At 33.9% G+C, this 16387-nt stretch overlaps 1 protein-coding gene across 1 annotated transcript in view; it reads right to left on the minus strand.

The window, feature by feature from the left end:
* Nucleotides 1–16387, minus strand: part of Slc12a2 (solute carrier family 12 member 2) — a 71942-nt gene that overhangs the window by 19387 nt on the left and 36168 nt on the right. The window contains exons 11-17 of the mRNA XM_042674249.1: nt 15965–16072; nt 14809–14932; nt 13435–13536; nt 12142–12297; nt 11179–11278; nt 6820–6931; nt 4096–4236 (exon numbers count right to left, since the gene is read on the minus strand). Coding sequence (XP_042530183.1) covers nt 4096–4236; nt 6820–6931; nt 11179–11278; nt 12142–12297; nt 13435–13536; nt 14809–14932; nt 15965–16072 — 843 coding nt within the window. The remainder of the gene's footprint in view (nt 1–4095; nt 4237–6819; nt 6932–11178; nt 11279–12141; nt 12298–13434; nt 13537–14808; nt 14933–15964; nt 16073–16387) is intronic.

The following is a 16387-nucleotide window of genomic DNA, read 5'->3' on the forward strand; positions in this document are numbered from 1 at the left end:
ATTACTTACAATTAAAGAGACAAGAATAGATTTTATAAAAACAAACAGTTGAACAGGTTGAAGTGCACATTGCTTAACATCTATGATTTGTCAAAATTTCATGTAAAGAAATATGGCACAACATTTTATTAAAAAATCATAAGTCAGTTATGGTTTCAGTTACATATTTTCATACATATTACCAGTACCTAGAAACAAAAGCCAAATGACTGTAGTCCTGAATCACATCAATAGTAAGAAGTTGCAATTCACAGTTATGTAACCGTTTCTCCTAAAATTTAGCTTATTTTGCAATTTTATCAGGATCATTACATTTAACAAATATGCCACAAAGTCGTTCCTTCTTTTATAAGGTTTTAAAATACACTGAAGGCAGGATGCAGCGAAGGCTCAACCTGTAATCCCAGGTCCTCCAGAGGGAGAAATGGAAAGACTGGCATAGGTGAATGGTATTGAGTTCAATCAATAAACCAGGTGTGGGTGATGCAAGACTGTGGTCTCCAATGTAAGAGGACTGTGGTCTGATGCTAGCCTGAGCAAAAATGCTCAAGACTCTACCTAAAAAAATAACTACCAACAAAAAGGACAGGGGGTATGCACTGACTGGTGGGTTTAAAGTGTACGCTTAGAAAATACATTGCTCTAATTTAAACTTTAGAACCCTCCAAAAGGAATAAAACACTGGGAAATCTGTTTTCTTACATTGTGTTACCACTTAGGTTTTAAAATTTTCAACTGTGGTTGAAAAAAACAACAACAAAAAAACTCTCTTATTGATTAGATTAAAAAATGCCAAAACTTTTTCCTCACCCCAATTAGAAACCTTGTAACTACAAAGTAACAATTACCCATCTCTTTTCCATCTAGTTTCCAGTCATATCTAATCTACTTCCATCTCTATTATTGCCTATTGTAGTTATTTTATAATATAATTTGTCCTTTGTTGTCCAGCTTATTGCTTTTAGCAGAATATCTTCCATACTATAGCACCAATACATAGCTTTTACAGCTTAGTAATTACATGCACACATACACATACATACATACACACATATATTTTATTTATCCATTTACCTGGTGGTGTACACTTAATAATTACACACACATTTTATTTATCCATTTACCTGGTGATGTACACTTAATAATTACACACACACACACATTTCATTTCTCCATTTACCTGGTGGTGTACACTTGGGCTGTGGACATTTGGCTATTGTGCATAACTCTTTGTGAACTCTGACATTTAGACATATGTTTGAACCTTTACTTTTAATTTCTCTAGGGTTATTAGCAAAGAATACAATCGTAATTTCAAGTTTAGCCTTTTGAAGAACTGTAAGACTGTTTTACACATGTCACTATCATTTTACATTCACACCACCAATAAATAGGTTCTCATTTCTCCATATCTTTGATAATGTTTTCTATTTATAAACCACAGATATTCTATATTAGATTTATAATGTAGGTTGTCTTCATTTTCCTTATAATATCCACTCAGCATAAAGTATTTTAATTTTTAAGATGTTCAACTTATTTTTCTTTGATATTCATGTTTTTGGTGTCATACCTAAGATTCCAAATCCATGTCACAAAGATTTAACTCTTTCATCTAAGTTTTACATTCATTTCTCATGTTACTGATTCATTCTGAGTCTATTTTTGTATATGGTTCTAAGTGGCATACTTACATCATTTTCTGCAAAAGGTTAAATCAAATATTTAGCAAAGGTTTGACCATGTACCATTATTTTAGGAATCTTGAGATAATTAAGGAGCAGTAGCACTTCTAAACCTATAAAGTTTACATCCATCTCCAAAACTATTCTATTCATCATAAATTTCAAAGCATTTTTCTCTTTATTAATAAAACCAACATCTTTGCTTTGAAGGGACAGATAGAAAGCACTCAGTATTAGATAGGTATCAACGGTATATGCCTAAAACCCTAGCTAAGAGGATCAATGTTCAAAGCCAGATCAGACAGAAGGATCCTGGAAACTTTGTCTCCAAAATAACCATTAAAAAAAAGCCAGATTGGGGTTGGGAAGGTGGCTCAGTGGTAGAGTGCTTGCCTTGCATGCATGAGGCCCTGGGTTTGATTCCTCAACACCACATAAGGAGAAAAAGCTGGAAGTGGGGTTGAGGCTCAAGTGGTAGAGCACTAGTCTACAGCTGAAGAGCTGAAGGACAGTGCCCAAGCGGAGTTCAGGCCCCATGACTGACAAAAAGAAAAAAAAAAAAGGGAGGCTGGAAGCATAGCTCAAGTGGTTCAGTAACAGCCAAGCAAGTAAGCTGAGTAAATTCTTAAGTCTAGGCCCAGGGGATCAGTTTTGTTTTTCTTTAAAAACATACTATGTTCTAGGTAACCACTAGCCACATATATTTTAGTTACTTTGGGGGAGGATACAAAAGGAAATTAAGAATTAATTATCTTTAGATTTTAAAGCTTCTGTAAAAACCTAAGTTGTATAAGGTAACTAGTAACTTCTCGATGGTACAAAATAGTATCATTCATCATGAATTTCTTATAGTTCCACTATACTTTGGTGCTGTGGATTGAACTTGTGGCTTTGTACATGTAGATATGTCTCATGTTTCTACTAATATCTCTACCTCCAGAAGTTTCAATTTTATAAAATTTACTTCTTGTGTTATATTCTGTGTGCTTTTGCTTCCAACTTCTTTACTGCAATAATTTCCCCAGAAATGAGTGGATAAAGAAGCACACATGCATCCTCTCATCACTAAATCATTCATAAATTCTAATCAGAGAAGCTATTCAGTTAACTAGCACAGTTGTCAGTTTCCATACAGCATTATATATGCTTAAGCAAAACAAATTAGTTTGTTATGAGAAATGTATCTTCTTCAGAACTTGTTTCCATAGTGGTTGATAGAAAATCAGTTCTTAAAACATTCTGTTTGTGAAACTAACTTGTAACATAAAAAATAAAATCATCTGAAGCTTATCATTAGTTTCAATCAAATATCCCAACAGGGTTATTTCTTCACATTTTTAAGCAATGTGTTCTATGTACTATATGAGGATTTGCTGAGTAGAAATGCATTTAACTTGTTATAATTTTCTGTGAATCATTATAGCCATTCTCACAATAGCAGGAACAACTGCTTCCCCAATGGCATGTAGCTTTCTATTTATAAAAACATACCCAATAAAATGGTTCCCTAAATTTAATTGAGTAATAGTATATCTATACTACGTTAAAATTCATTGAAGGAAAAGAAAACAGGTGTTTTAGCTACATATTCAGAATAGTTAAGTGTTAAAAGGTCAGTCAGTAGTGATGGCCTCAATAACCATCTCACTAGTACATATAATGGCATAATCTATAGTTAGAATCCAGCTACAGAAAATGAATACAAGGGGCTAGGATTTTTAATTAAATAAAGATTATTTTATTTAACATTCTTACCAAAAAACTCAGACACCATGCCTATGTAGCTCTGATCATATAAAATAGTATTTATCAAAATAAACTCCAGGAAACAGAAACAAGAGGTTGTTTTCTTTGTTGTTGTTTTCTTTTTGTCTTTTTGGTGTATCTGTCATTGGGGAGGGTAAGGGTAGGCACAGAAATGGAGGGACAAAAGGTGAACAAATGCAGCAGTGGTAAAATGAACTATATAACTTGTAGGGGGACAGGAGGGAAACACTGGTAGAGAGTGAGGGAAGGGACGACATGGCCAAAAAGAAATGTACTCTTTACCTGACTTATGTAACTGTAACTCCTGTGTATATGACCTTTATAGTAACACAGAAATTTTAAAAAATTAAATAAGGATTATTTTGCTTACTATTCTTAAAATAAAACACGGGAGATAGAGCAGTACTTAAGCACAAAATATATTATACGAGAGAAACTATCTAAGATAGCTTTCAAAGAGATGCTTTGTTTCAGTCAACAGCACAAAGTTTCTGAAATATATTTATTTCTAAATTACAAAAATCTTAGCAGTTAAGATCTACTATACATTCACTTGCATTAATATGAAGAATGAAATTTAAATAATGAAGTTCTTAAAAGCTCATACACAACTTAAACACAGGCATTTGGCAGACTAACTCACCTGCATTAAGTACTGTGCACCTTCTCTCAAGTCATCTGCATGCACTGGAGCATAGAAAGCCTTCATTTTGCTCTTAATGAGCCACCGTTGGTATTTGGCTTGATCAATGGACATCTCTTTCATGGCCTGTCTTCGAGGGCCCTTCATTATAAAAAAACATTAACAAGACCTTTACTTGAAAGTTAATCAACTTTACCTCCTTAAGTGAACATCCTATTATACTAGTATTTAATTCACATCATAGTGAATCTTTTCTAATATTTAAGTTAACAAAAGACAGAGTTGGGCACCAACATCAAATACAGTGAAAACGGGTTATACCATGAGGGAAGAACATACAAGAGAAACAAGAAAAAGCACATAATACATATTAAATATGTTAAAAACAATAGCAAGAAAAAAACACTTGTATATATACCTTTTTCTAATTTTGGGAGGGGAAGGGAAATAACAAAATGCTGAAATAAGGTGACAGGTTGACCCATTGTAACAATGAGATGTACAAGACACTATGTTGAAAACAAACTTTACAACTTGTGGGGGAGGAAGGAGTTGGGGAGATGGGGAAGGAAGGGATGGTAGGAGAAAAACAAAGGAGGAGGTAACAATGCTCGATAGGAAATGTACTCATGAACTGTAACCCCTCTGTACAGTATTTTTACAATAAAAAAAATTAAAAAATCACTACAAAAAAAAAAGAGTTGGTGGAGCATTAAAGGTGTAAGTGCTGCAAGACGAGAGGAAGAAAGGGGGGGAAAGACACAAAAATTAAACACCAATTCCATCCTCAATTAATGAGACAAGTTAGAAAAAAATGAGACACTTGATAATGGAGAAGAGATCAGCCAGAGCTTCTATTTTTCTCCAGAAGTTTGCTTTTTGTTTGGCTTCAATGTCTGAGTTATTCTCAGCATCTTAAAAACGTTACTGAAAATAAAAGTCAACTATATAATATTCATACATTTTTCTTCCTAAGAAAGGAAATTCCATTTTGACCCTTGTAAGCAACGCATAAAATGTTATACATAAACACAGAAAGCAAAAATGTAAAAATTTAAGAATATACACCCTAGCATGAATAAGCAAAAGAAAAATACAATTTATACAATTTATCTTTTCTAGTAGGAAAATTGCCTCATTTGTAACATCTTGTGCTCAACCTTGACCTGAATTGATCAGCCTGGAGACAAACTGGAGACAAACATCCCAATTGAGGCCAGTGCCTTCCTCTTGTATCTTGCCACCCACTTAGGCACATGCATGCACATGCGCGCACACACACACATACCCCTTGACTTTGCCACTATGCAAGCAGAACAGAAACTCTGACAGAAGTGGAGACATGTATCATATAACATACTTTCCCAGCACCAAAATAAGTGAACTGAGCTTAGAGAAAACTCTCACCAAACATAAATAATCCACTTTTTTTTACACTGAATAGTTGAACTATCATTCAGTGATTGTTCCCAAAGTTAAAGATGCCAAAAAATTTAAAAAAAACTTTTATTAATTTCTTATCATGTTTATACTCTTCTCCCACTCCACTCCTTTGTGTGCTGGTCCTGAGGCTTGAACTCAGGGTATGGGTACTTGTCCCTTAGCTATATGTGCTCAAGTCTATTGCTCTACCACTTGAACAACAGCTCCACTTCAAGCATTTTGGTAGTTGACTGGCTGGCTTTGAGCCTCAATTCACAGATCTCAGTCTCCTGAATAGTTGAATTACAGGCATGAGCCCCTGGTGCACAGATTATCACTGCTTTACAATGGGTTTCATTATCAATGACATTTTCACACGTGTATAATGTACTTCAATAATATTCACCTACTCATCTCCTCTTTCCTTCCTTTTTCTGCTGATCCTCTCCCAAATAGGTCCCCATTTTATATTCAGATTATTAAAAAGAAGTTGTAAGGTCTAGATTCAACTGTTGTTTCTTTTTGTTAGTTTGCTTCTGTTCTTTTAGTTATTGATTTGGCTTGTTTGCAGTACTGGGGATTTGGTACCGGAGGTTGAACCCAGAACCTTGCAGGGCCTTGGCAGCATTGGTACTGGGGGCTGAAACCAGGGCTTGGCTCTTGCTACTTGGATGGACTATGCCCCCTTTGTTTTCTTTTTCTTCCTTCCTTTTTTTTTTTTGGTTGGTCATGGGGCTTGAACTCAGGGCCTGGGCAATGTCCCTGGGCTGTTTTTATTCAAAGCTAGCACTGTACTACTTTGAGCCACAGCTGTACTTCTGATTTTTTTGGTGGTAAACTAGAGAGAGTCTCACGGACTTTTCTGCCCTAGTTGGCTTGAACCATGTTCCTCAAATCTCAGCCTCCTGAGTAGCTAGGATTATAGGCATGAGCTACCAATACCAGCTTTCTTTTTCTTTTAAAGGAAGTTGTTTTCTTCTAAATATTTTGCCTCTAAATAGTCTCAAAGTAGTGTTTTTTTTAATAAAAGGATTCTGACATGTAAAAATTTCCATGTTTTAATCAGAGAATGATTCAAGTACATTATAGGTACTTTAATAAATATGGAAATAATACAGTGATAAGTATCAATATAAAATAAATATAATATAGTAATAAGTATCACTATAAACCCCTTTGTACAATTCATATATACTAACTTAAAAAAAAACAGGTTATCAACTAATTTCCAATCTAGAAAGGTATACAAATGACAAGCTATGCAAAAATTATTTTAACTCAGAAAACAGAAGTGACACTTACCATGTGTACATGGCCACAGATCATCAAACCAACGTTTTTTGTGAAATCATGAACAAGATGAAGTAAAGCTGGGCGTGAGTTTGGACAGCCTGTCATGACAAGACACTGTGGCCTAGTTTGTGATTAAAAAAGATAAAGAAATTTGTGTTTTCAGCAACAAGAACATGACTTTTTAGCTGTGTCTTCATAAGACAGAGGCAATAGGGTTCTTACAGAGAACTTTTAACCACACATTTTTTTATAGGAGAAATTAAGGTAAAACAAAAACTAGGTCCACATCCAAACAAAAGGTGACATTATACAATCAAGATTCTGTTGGTATTATGGAAAGATTATCATGTTTGTTAAAAATTATGTAAAATTTTTTATCCTCTAAAAGCAATCATTACTCAAATTCTTTCCTAGAGCTTGCAAAGTTTCTTGAGTATTGCCTTTATAAACAGGTTACCTTCATCTTACCAGAATTACTTCTAATGCATATTATCATCCTTCTCTGTCTCTTAATTTTTATGACTAATCTCAAATAAATAAAATCACTTCTGATGATTTAGACTAAAAGTTCTATGTGAACTCAAAGCTTTTAATTCTAATTAATGATGAGTGTTGAATTCATTTGTTCTTAGAAACATGAGACAGTGACATGCATTTCATATATATTTAACTTAATTTTTACTGACTAGAAGTGGAAATAAATCTCATTTAATGCAAAAACATTCAGGAATCCATTTTATTAGTCATAATAATTTAACAAAAGTTCTTTAAAGAATTTCTATCATTAAATTTTTAACAAGTTTTAAACAAGTAACAAACTAAAATTTCAAACTTACGCAATTAACTTGTAGGATGTTATGTAAACTAATCATGAAAACCTATGAAGACTTTTTAAAAGTACTAACTTTTTAGAATTGTGCAAATTAGCTGAAAGATCTAATTTGTCTGGGATAGTATTCTGGGGAAATCAAACAGTGTGCTATGCTACATAGTCAAGGCTGCTAACTGCTTCTTTCTTTGACTATATGGTCCTGTTTCTGAGTACAGCAGGTTACATAATTCCCTTACTACAGAGGACATTTACTGGCCATCCTAGGAGGGAGCAGTATTCCTGTAACTGATAGCCCCTGTTCCTATTTCTAGGTTATGTCCTTCAAAAAGAAGCTGCTCTCTTCTATCCGTTTTCTTTCCTATAAGCTAGACCACAGGTGTGGTGATAAATGACCCATATGGGCAGAAACATATTTTAGAAAATGGGAGACTGACAAGATACAATCTGTATGGATATCAAATGACTAAATCTGCCTACTTGTTTAGGAACCATCCATTCATCTACTTGTGGACACTAGCTACTATAGTTTTCAGTTTTTCTTTAATGGTAATTTAGAAAGTATCCTAAATAACAACAACAACATTATTATTATTATTATTTACTAGGGATTGAACTCAGTGCTTCCTGCCAGCTTGGAAGGATCTACCACTGAAACCATGCCTCCAACAGTCTTTTGCATTGTTGCTTTTCAAGACAGGGTCTTACTTTAGCTCTTGAGTGGCCTGAGCTTTGATACTACTTGTGCTACTACATGTTGCTGAAAATGACAGACACATAACACTGTGCCCAAACACAGTGTTTCACTTGTAGCTGGGATAGCAGGTGTGTAACATACAACCACTGGCTGAGATAAAGTCTTGTAAACTTTCACTCCTAGGATGGCCTCCAACCTTAATTTCCTGGTCCCCCGCCTCTCAAGTAGCTATGATTATAGGTTTGAGCCACCTCACCTGTTTTGTGAGAGTTTAATTTTTCTTTATCTTTGCTGAGTAGAAAACATAGCATGAACAAAGCAAATAGCATTTGTCTGATTTTATCTCTTTTCTTGAAAATCTCTATGGTATGAAATTTGGGGTTTTTTTAGAAAGCACGAAGACAACAAAAGAAAACTGACAGAGCAAATAGCATTGAAATGCTGACTGCTAGAAAGCAGAGAGATAAGTGAGTAAAAACAATGGAAGGCAAGACTGTTCAAGAAGCCTTGTATGGGCTGGGATTGTGGCTCAGTGGTAGAGTGCTTGCCTTGCATGCATGAGGCCTTGGATTCAACTCCTCAGCACCGCATAAGCAGAAAAAGTCTAAAGTAGCGCTGTGGTTCAAAGTGGTAGAGCACTAGCCTTGAGCTGAAGGGCTGAGGGAAAGCGCCCAGGCCCAGAGTTCAGGCCCCATGACTTGAAAAAAAAAAAAAAAAAAAAAAAAAGCCTAGTAGGCATAAATGGAGTTGTTAAATTGAAATCCTTTGTCTACTATCCTTTTATCTATCTTTGAAGATAATAAATAATAATAAAATTACCATCCTGATTTTTTAAAGTCATAGAAATGTAAATACTATATAACAAGATAACAATATATTGTAGAATATTGTGAGATGGGAAGATGGGGTAACAGTGAAGGTCACATGCATGTGTCAGGCACAGATTAAAGGCATCAAGAAATAATGCCTAAAAGTAAAAATCACAAAGCACAAGACAAGCATGGGATTATGAAGTTAATTACTGAAGAAAAAAAATTCTGCAAAGAGTTCAAAGAGGTATTTATGGTATAAGAGAAAGAGAGATGAGGAGTGAGATAAGTACTTGTTTTCAAGCCAAAATTTTACAGATTGGTTTCTCTATGTTCATGCCTGGAAGTTCAGGCAGGGGAAGGCTATGAATTTAAGATCACTCTAGAATATACAGTGAAACTTTGTCTAAATAAATAAATTAGGGTGTATTTTTTTAAATGTTCCAGTTATAGAACTATGACAAAATTAAGGTTTTTATTAGTGACATATTAACTTTGCTACTTCTTACTAGGAGAGATATGGTAGAACACCTTTTTTTGGTGCCAGTCCTAGGGCCTGGGTGCCATCCTTGAGCTTTTTTGCTCAAGATTAGTGGTGTCCCACTTGAACCACAGCTCACTTCCAGCTTTTTCATAGTTTATTGAAGATAGGGGTCTCACAGACTTTCCTGCCCAGGCTGGCTTTGAACCGCGATCCTTAGATCTCATATTCATGAGTAGCTAACATTATAGGAGTGAGCCATCAGTACCTAGTGAACACTTAAAAAATTTTTTTTGAACATTTTTCTTTCTGTTTACTGATGAAGGCAGTACACAATCTACACAGAAGTGAATGAGGTAATTTTTCCTAACTAAAAGTCACTCACAGCTCAACTTCAATGACTTATAAATTTACAATTAAAATATATAATTTATAAATCACTGTCCAATCACCTGCTTTTTGAAAAATGACAATACGAATAACCAATAGGTTCTAAGAATCTATACAAGTATTATTCTTGACCCTCAGAGTATATACCAATAGTGCTTTAGAAATGGAGTGAATTCAATTAGAAATATACTAAAATAACCAATTATGAAGATTAAAATATAAATTCTATTTTTCTGGAGGAGGGGCAATCAATACTGAGGTTTGAACTCAGAATCTCATACTTGCTAGACAGGTGCTCTACCAATTAAGCCATGTCCCCAGCCGTTTTTTACCTTAGTACTTTTCAGGAGGGTCTTCAGATTTTTCCCAAGCTAACCTCCAACCACAATCTTAACAATATTTACCATCAGAGTAACTAGTATTAGTGTTAGGCAACTATGCCTGGCCTGAGGCATTGATTCCTTATCACCATAAGCCATTCAGCTATTCACGAATGAGAAAAGCCAGTAACAAAAATATTATTGTCTTAATAAAGTCACAAAATAAGATATCTCAAAAATCTTCTTAAATATAAAGAGTTAAAAAATCATTACCTTTTAGTATATCTAAAGTAATACAATATTAATGATCACAAAGAAAAAAAAGCTTTCAGTTTATGAAACCTATCATTTAAGTCTTAAAAGTGACAGGGAGCCCCAAAACTCTTAACAGTTTTCAAAGAAACAGTTTTAGTAATTAAATTTGCCCGTGCTCAAGTAAACAAAACAGAATATTCTGTACTTTTTTTTTTCTGAGGGGTAGGGGAGGGGATGTTGGTCATGGGGTTTGAACTCTGAGCCTGAGTGCTGTCCTTCAGCTCTTCAGCTCAAGACAGTGCTCTACCACTTGAGCCACATTGCCACTTCTGGTTTCCTGGTGGTTTACTGGTGATAGGAGTTTGATAGCCTTTCCTGCCTGAGCTGGCTTTGAACCATGATCCTCAGATCTCAGCCTTCTGAGTGGCTAGGATAATAGGCATGAGTCACTGGCACATGGCTAATAAGTTCTATACTTTTAAAGACCTTTTTATGAAATGTTAGCATATGAATATGTGCCTTAGCAATAACTAAAGAAATGAGTGGCCAGCTGAGAGGAAATATTTCCATCTTACATCATAACCTACCTGAAGTTTTTCACATGGTCTTCTACACCAGAAAGACGAATTGAGTGCTGCAGAGCACTTAAATAAGTCAGAGCCTGAGTAGAGGATCCCCAATTTACATCTGTGGGAACAATGTTCATGTAATAAAAAAACCAATGATCACCAACTGATAATCAACTTGACATTGACAGAGACTTGAAATGCGTCATTTCTTATATAACACCTCAATTGCAGAAATAAAGAACCATGCTTATAACTTGATATACTTCCCAAATATACTATGACATTAAGACTATGGTCATCTTATCTCTAATGGTCTTTAAATAGTATAATTTAGCAGAGATGCTAGTGTTGCATTTACGTTGTATACAAAAGCTCAATATTTAACTTACTGTTTATGTAGTCAAAGGTAAAAAGGTAGATCATATATACTACTGAATTGTTCAGATTATTTGACAATGAAAATCTCATGCTTAGAACAAGTAAATCCCAAAAAATTGATTTCAGACATATTAGTTTTTAATGTATGTTAGAAAAAGATTTGGTTAAAATAATAGCATCTTTGTCCCATTTTAGAGTTAATACTCTAACCCAAAAGCTCATCATTTTATATCTTATTTCATATCTCAATTAAAAATGTTTCTTCAAGTCTAGGGACACACCTCAGGGACTTCTTGCTAGTATGTATAAGGCCCTGAGGCTGAACTCTAGTACAGTACTTCTGAATGTTAATTATAGTAAAAAATAAAATTAGTCATTTAATTCATGGACAAGAATAAAATTCCACAGGGAGAAAGCTTATGGTTAATTGTTTCACTGAAATCACACATATTTGAAGAGAAAATGATAAACTTAGAAAATACTTCAGATTTTATATGAAGTACCTTTCAAACATATACAAGCTGATGCTTAAAAATATGACAAGTAGTAAAGAACTTTTACACATTTTCTAGCAAGAAACACTAAATAAGAAAGTCTACTAACCTGGTTTTTTGTATGTAACATAAATATACAGCCCAAGGACTATCACGTATGTTAGCAATGCAGCCCACCAGTTAATAACAAACATTACTATGCAGCAAAGAATTGCTCCAAGAAGTGATATCCACATGTTGTAGTATTTGAATGCAGGTCGCCACCCTAACAACAAACAGACTGATTAAAGTCACCTATTCATCATCTTTTACAGAGATACATATGCCAGCACAAAACAGCTTTCTTTCCAGCTACCACAGGTATACATATATATATAAAAAATATATATATCACTATATATGTGTGTGAATCACTATAATAAAAGTTAGGCAGAAGATTAATGTAAGAAGATCATGATCTGGGAAAAAGTGGGAGACTATATCTGAAAAATAAACTAAATGCAGAGATCAGAGTGTGACTGCAGTGATAGAGCCTTTGCCTAAGAAGTGAGTCCTTGAATTTAGTTACCAGTATCCTCCCTACCAAAAAATATAGGATGATTTCAATAAAATTTTATCTTTTTTTTTTCTGGGTCTGGTCATGGGGCCTGAAGTCTGGGCCTGGGCACTGTCCCTCAGCTCTTCAGCTGAAGGCTAGCACTCTACCACTTGAGCCACAGTTCCACTTCCAGCTTTTCTTTTTGCTTATGTGGTGCTGAGGAATCGAACCCAGGGCCTCATGCATGCAAGGCAAGAGTTCTACCACTGAGCCACCTTCCCAGCCCCATAAAATTTTATCTTAAAGGCAAAAATAGAAGCTGAAATTTTTGCACCCAAAGTTCATATACTTTGTTTTTCCTGTACTAGAGTATGATTTTTTTTAGTACTTTCCTTATTTCTAATTATTGTCAGTTTATAACAAAAGCCCCATACATTATTTTTCAATTGGTACAGTGTCCTTATGTTAGAATTCCATAGAACTCATCATATTTTAAACGTTTTCAAGCCTAGGATTGAAGTTCACTGATAGAACTCATGGTTAGTAGGCACAAGGCTCTGGGTTAAATCCTCAACATACAAGAGGGATGGGAGGTTAACTATATTGAACTGTATCATAGTAATAGTATTACAGTACTGAAACAATTAGCTAAGCAGTGAAAACAGACTTTAAAATGACACACTTTCTTTCACACTGATAGTCAGAATTAACAACTAATGGTATCTTAAATGCTCAGAAAAAAAGAAATCAAATATCAGCAAATTTCATGATAAAAATCTCTTTGAAGATTTATATAAAATTTTGTGGTTTTTGGAATCAAATATATTATCACATTGAAAATTTGTATAAACAATGAAAAATCACCTGGAGATTTTGCAAGTGATGCATGGAATACTGAAAAATTGATCAATGCATATGATGCAAGGAAGAAGTTAGAGATAATTGGAGCAATGACATTCAGTTCAGCTGCAAAAGAAATATGAGGTAAATATTAATGACATTTTAAATTACAAAATATTTAAAATCTCTAGATAAAACCTAATGAATACCACACAATATTTATGACCTAGACTGAATGTTTATTCTGCCAGAAGTACAAATACTTTACTTTTCATAAATTACACTATATGCACACAGATGAACCTCAACCTCACTATTACAAACTGGTATATTCCCGCCAGTAGGATTATATGTATTGTAGTAAAACCATACATGTGTGTGTATATATGTATATGTGTAGATATATATATACACATACACTTGCATCTTACAAGATTATTTGTGGTATTATCATACCATGTGTGTCATTATTCAATTTTATCTTCTATATTTATACCTAAAATTCATTGATATTGATATACATAAACTGAACTAGTTCATTTTTCCCCTCAGTCCTGAAGCTTGAACTCGGCAAACTTGGCCTAGGCACTGTCTCTGAGCTTCTTTGGTTCAAGGCTAGCGCTCTACCACTTGAGCCACAACGCCACATCTGGCCTTTTCTGTTTATGTGGTACTGAGAAGTCGAACCCAGAGCTTCATGCATGCAAACACTCTAAGCCACATTCCCAGCCCCCTAATTCATTTTTTAATTTGCATATTACTTTGAAGTTTCATTCTTCTGTTCATTTAGGTTATTTCCATTTTGCACTGTTAAAACACCAGAAACACTCTTGTGTATGCACTTTGGGCAAAACTGCAAGTTTCTCTAATGTGCATTCCAAAAAAAGTATTGCTAAACACTGGGATACTTTACTAGACAGACATTACCGATTTGTTATCCACATTACACGAGTTAGTTCCTACATGACACAGTAATTGTTGGCATTAGTAGATTTCCAATGTCAACAATCTAAGGGGTTAGACATGATTTTTGTATTTCAAAATCCATGCACTCTTCTTCAGCAGTGGAAGGCCTACAGGCTCACTTGTGATCAGAGGTAAAAATCTATCAGTGGAAGTGTTGTCTTCCTGAGAAGACATTAGCACACTGTTCCTTAAACTATTTTCACATTTGTTTCAAGAATAAGAATCTAGCCCCAATGGTGATTTGATGATAGTAATAATTTTAGCAATTATCTATTGAGCACCAAGATTTGCAGCACTTTACACATTCTTTCACTTGATTAGAAAGAAATCAAACTAGCATAGCAAGCAAAGAAATAATGTACTAATTTAATTGTTAGAATTAATGCCATAAATGTACCAAATCTACATGTAACACTTTTTATTATTACTAACCAATTAAGATGAATCCAAGTGCAATTAGGAATGTTAAGAGGTAACCACGAAGAGGTTCATTATTTTTTCCATAACCTTTAGCAAACATCTGAAATGCTGGGTAGATATTATCCTTACACAGAGCCTAATGAAAAAGTACAAACATTAAGATGAAATATATTAAAATTAAGACATACAAATTTGCTTACAGTTAAAATAAGTTAATCATGAAGAGGACCCAAGTTTTTAATTCCTTTTCCTCTTTCTTTCCTATTTCATTGTTTAATCTACAATATATAAAGAACTGTCAAACATTGCAAACATCAGAAGTAACAGACGGTTTAGCATAGCACTTTAGTTTTTATCTCTAATAAAATTCATTTTATTTATAAGGAAGGAATTAAGAGGCAGATATATAAAAGTACAATAGAAAGGAAATTGTAAAGCTTGATAAGGATGACATACTAAATTAAATTTTTAAGCAAATGAAGTACAAATCCAAATTTTAAAGATAAAAATCCTAATTATAAAACTTAACCATTTCCCTTAAAACATCACTGAATATTGTTCTAAGAAATACATTCTATACTTTTATTATACTGACCAACTATGATATTAACAACTTTTATTTATTGTACTGACAACTATGATTAAGAACAATGCTGAAGAATCAGTATTTCTTTTGTTTGGTTTAATAACAACAAGTATTTCCTAGTCACTATCTGGTGTTTTTTTTTAATGTTCATTCAATAGAAATACTGATCATCCTATTTATCATTACACTTGTGGCAGTTAATACAGTATGATGTGCATAATAAACATCTGAGTAGTTGTAAAACAAGACAATTAGATTAGCATGTTGTTATAATAGTATGTCAAAAAGCACAATTCATCATTTCTAAAAAGGTAATTCAACTATTATATCTTGATAGTAGAAAATGCACAAATGTATGTATGAATACACATGTACATTTTTGGTCCTTACATATACGTATGAAAGTCTACATTCCATATGTATGAGTATATATATTCATGCATTTACCTATCACATATATGTGTTTATATCATAGATATGAAGTAGATAGGTATAACTAATTTGAAAATAGCAGTAACTCCAAATTTAAAAGTATTACTTTAATTCTCCCTTCAATAAAGCTTGTAACATTTAAACACGTACCTGAAATATTTTGGGAGCACTCACAAGAGATGCTAATGCTGAAGAAAGAGTGGCTGAAAAGATACCTGCAGAAATTAGTGGTGCAAATCCTGATACCATGCTCATTACCTTAAATAAAAGTGACAAAAAGAAGAAGACAGTATTACAGATAACTTGAAAAACAGCACAGTATTAATCCTGACTCCTCTAAAAGAAACTAATACCAGGGATAATATGATAAGTGTATTACAAATGTTAAATACAGATTTACTACTACTCTTTATTATAAGAAAAAAATTGTAAACTTTCAAATACACAAAATAGCGAAGAGGTAATAATGACCTAACACCAGGCGTGATCAATTATCAACACAGCCAATCTCTGCAGTGTTTTAACACAAATACAGATATTTGATACCTACGTTTCCATATGTCTCTACCAGGT

The sequence above is a fragment of the Dipodomys spectabilis genome, unplaced genomic scaffold (assembly GCF_019054845.1).
Source record: "Dipodomys spectabilis isolate Male_0828 unplaced genomic scaffold, ASM1905484v1 ptg000019l, whole genome shotgun sequence".
NCBI lineage: Eukaryota > Metazoa > Chordata > Mammalia > Rodentia > Heteromyidae > Dipodomys > Dipodomys spectabilis.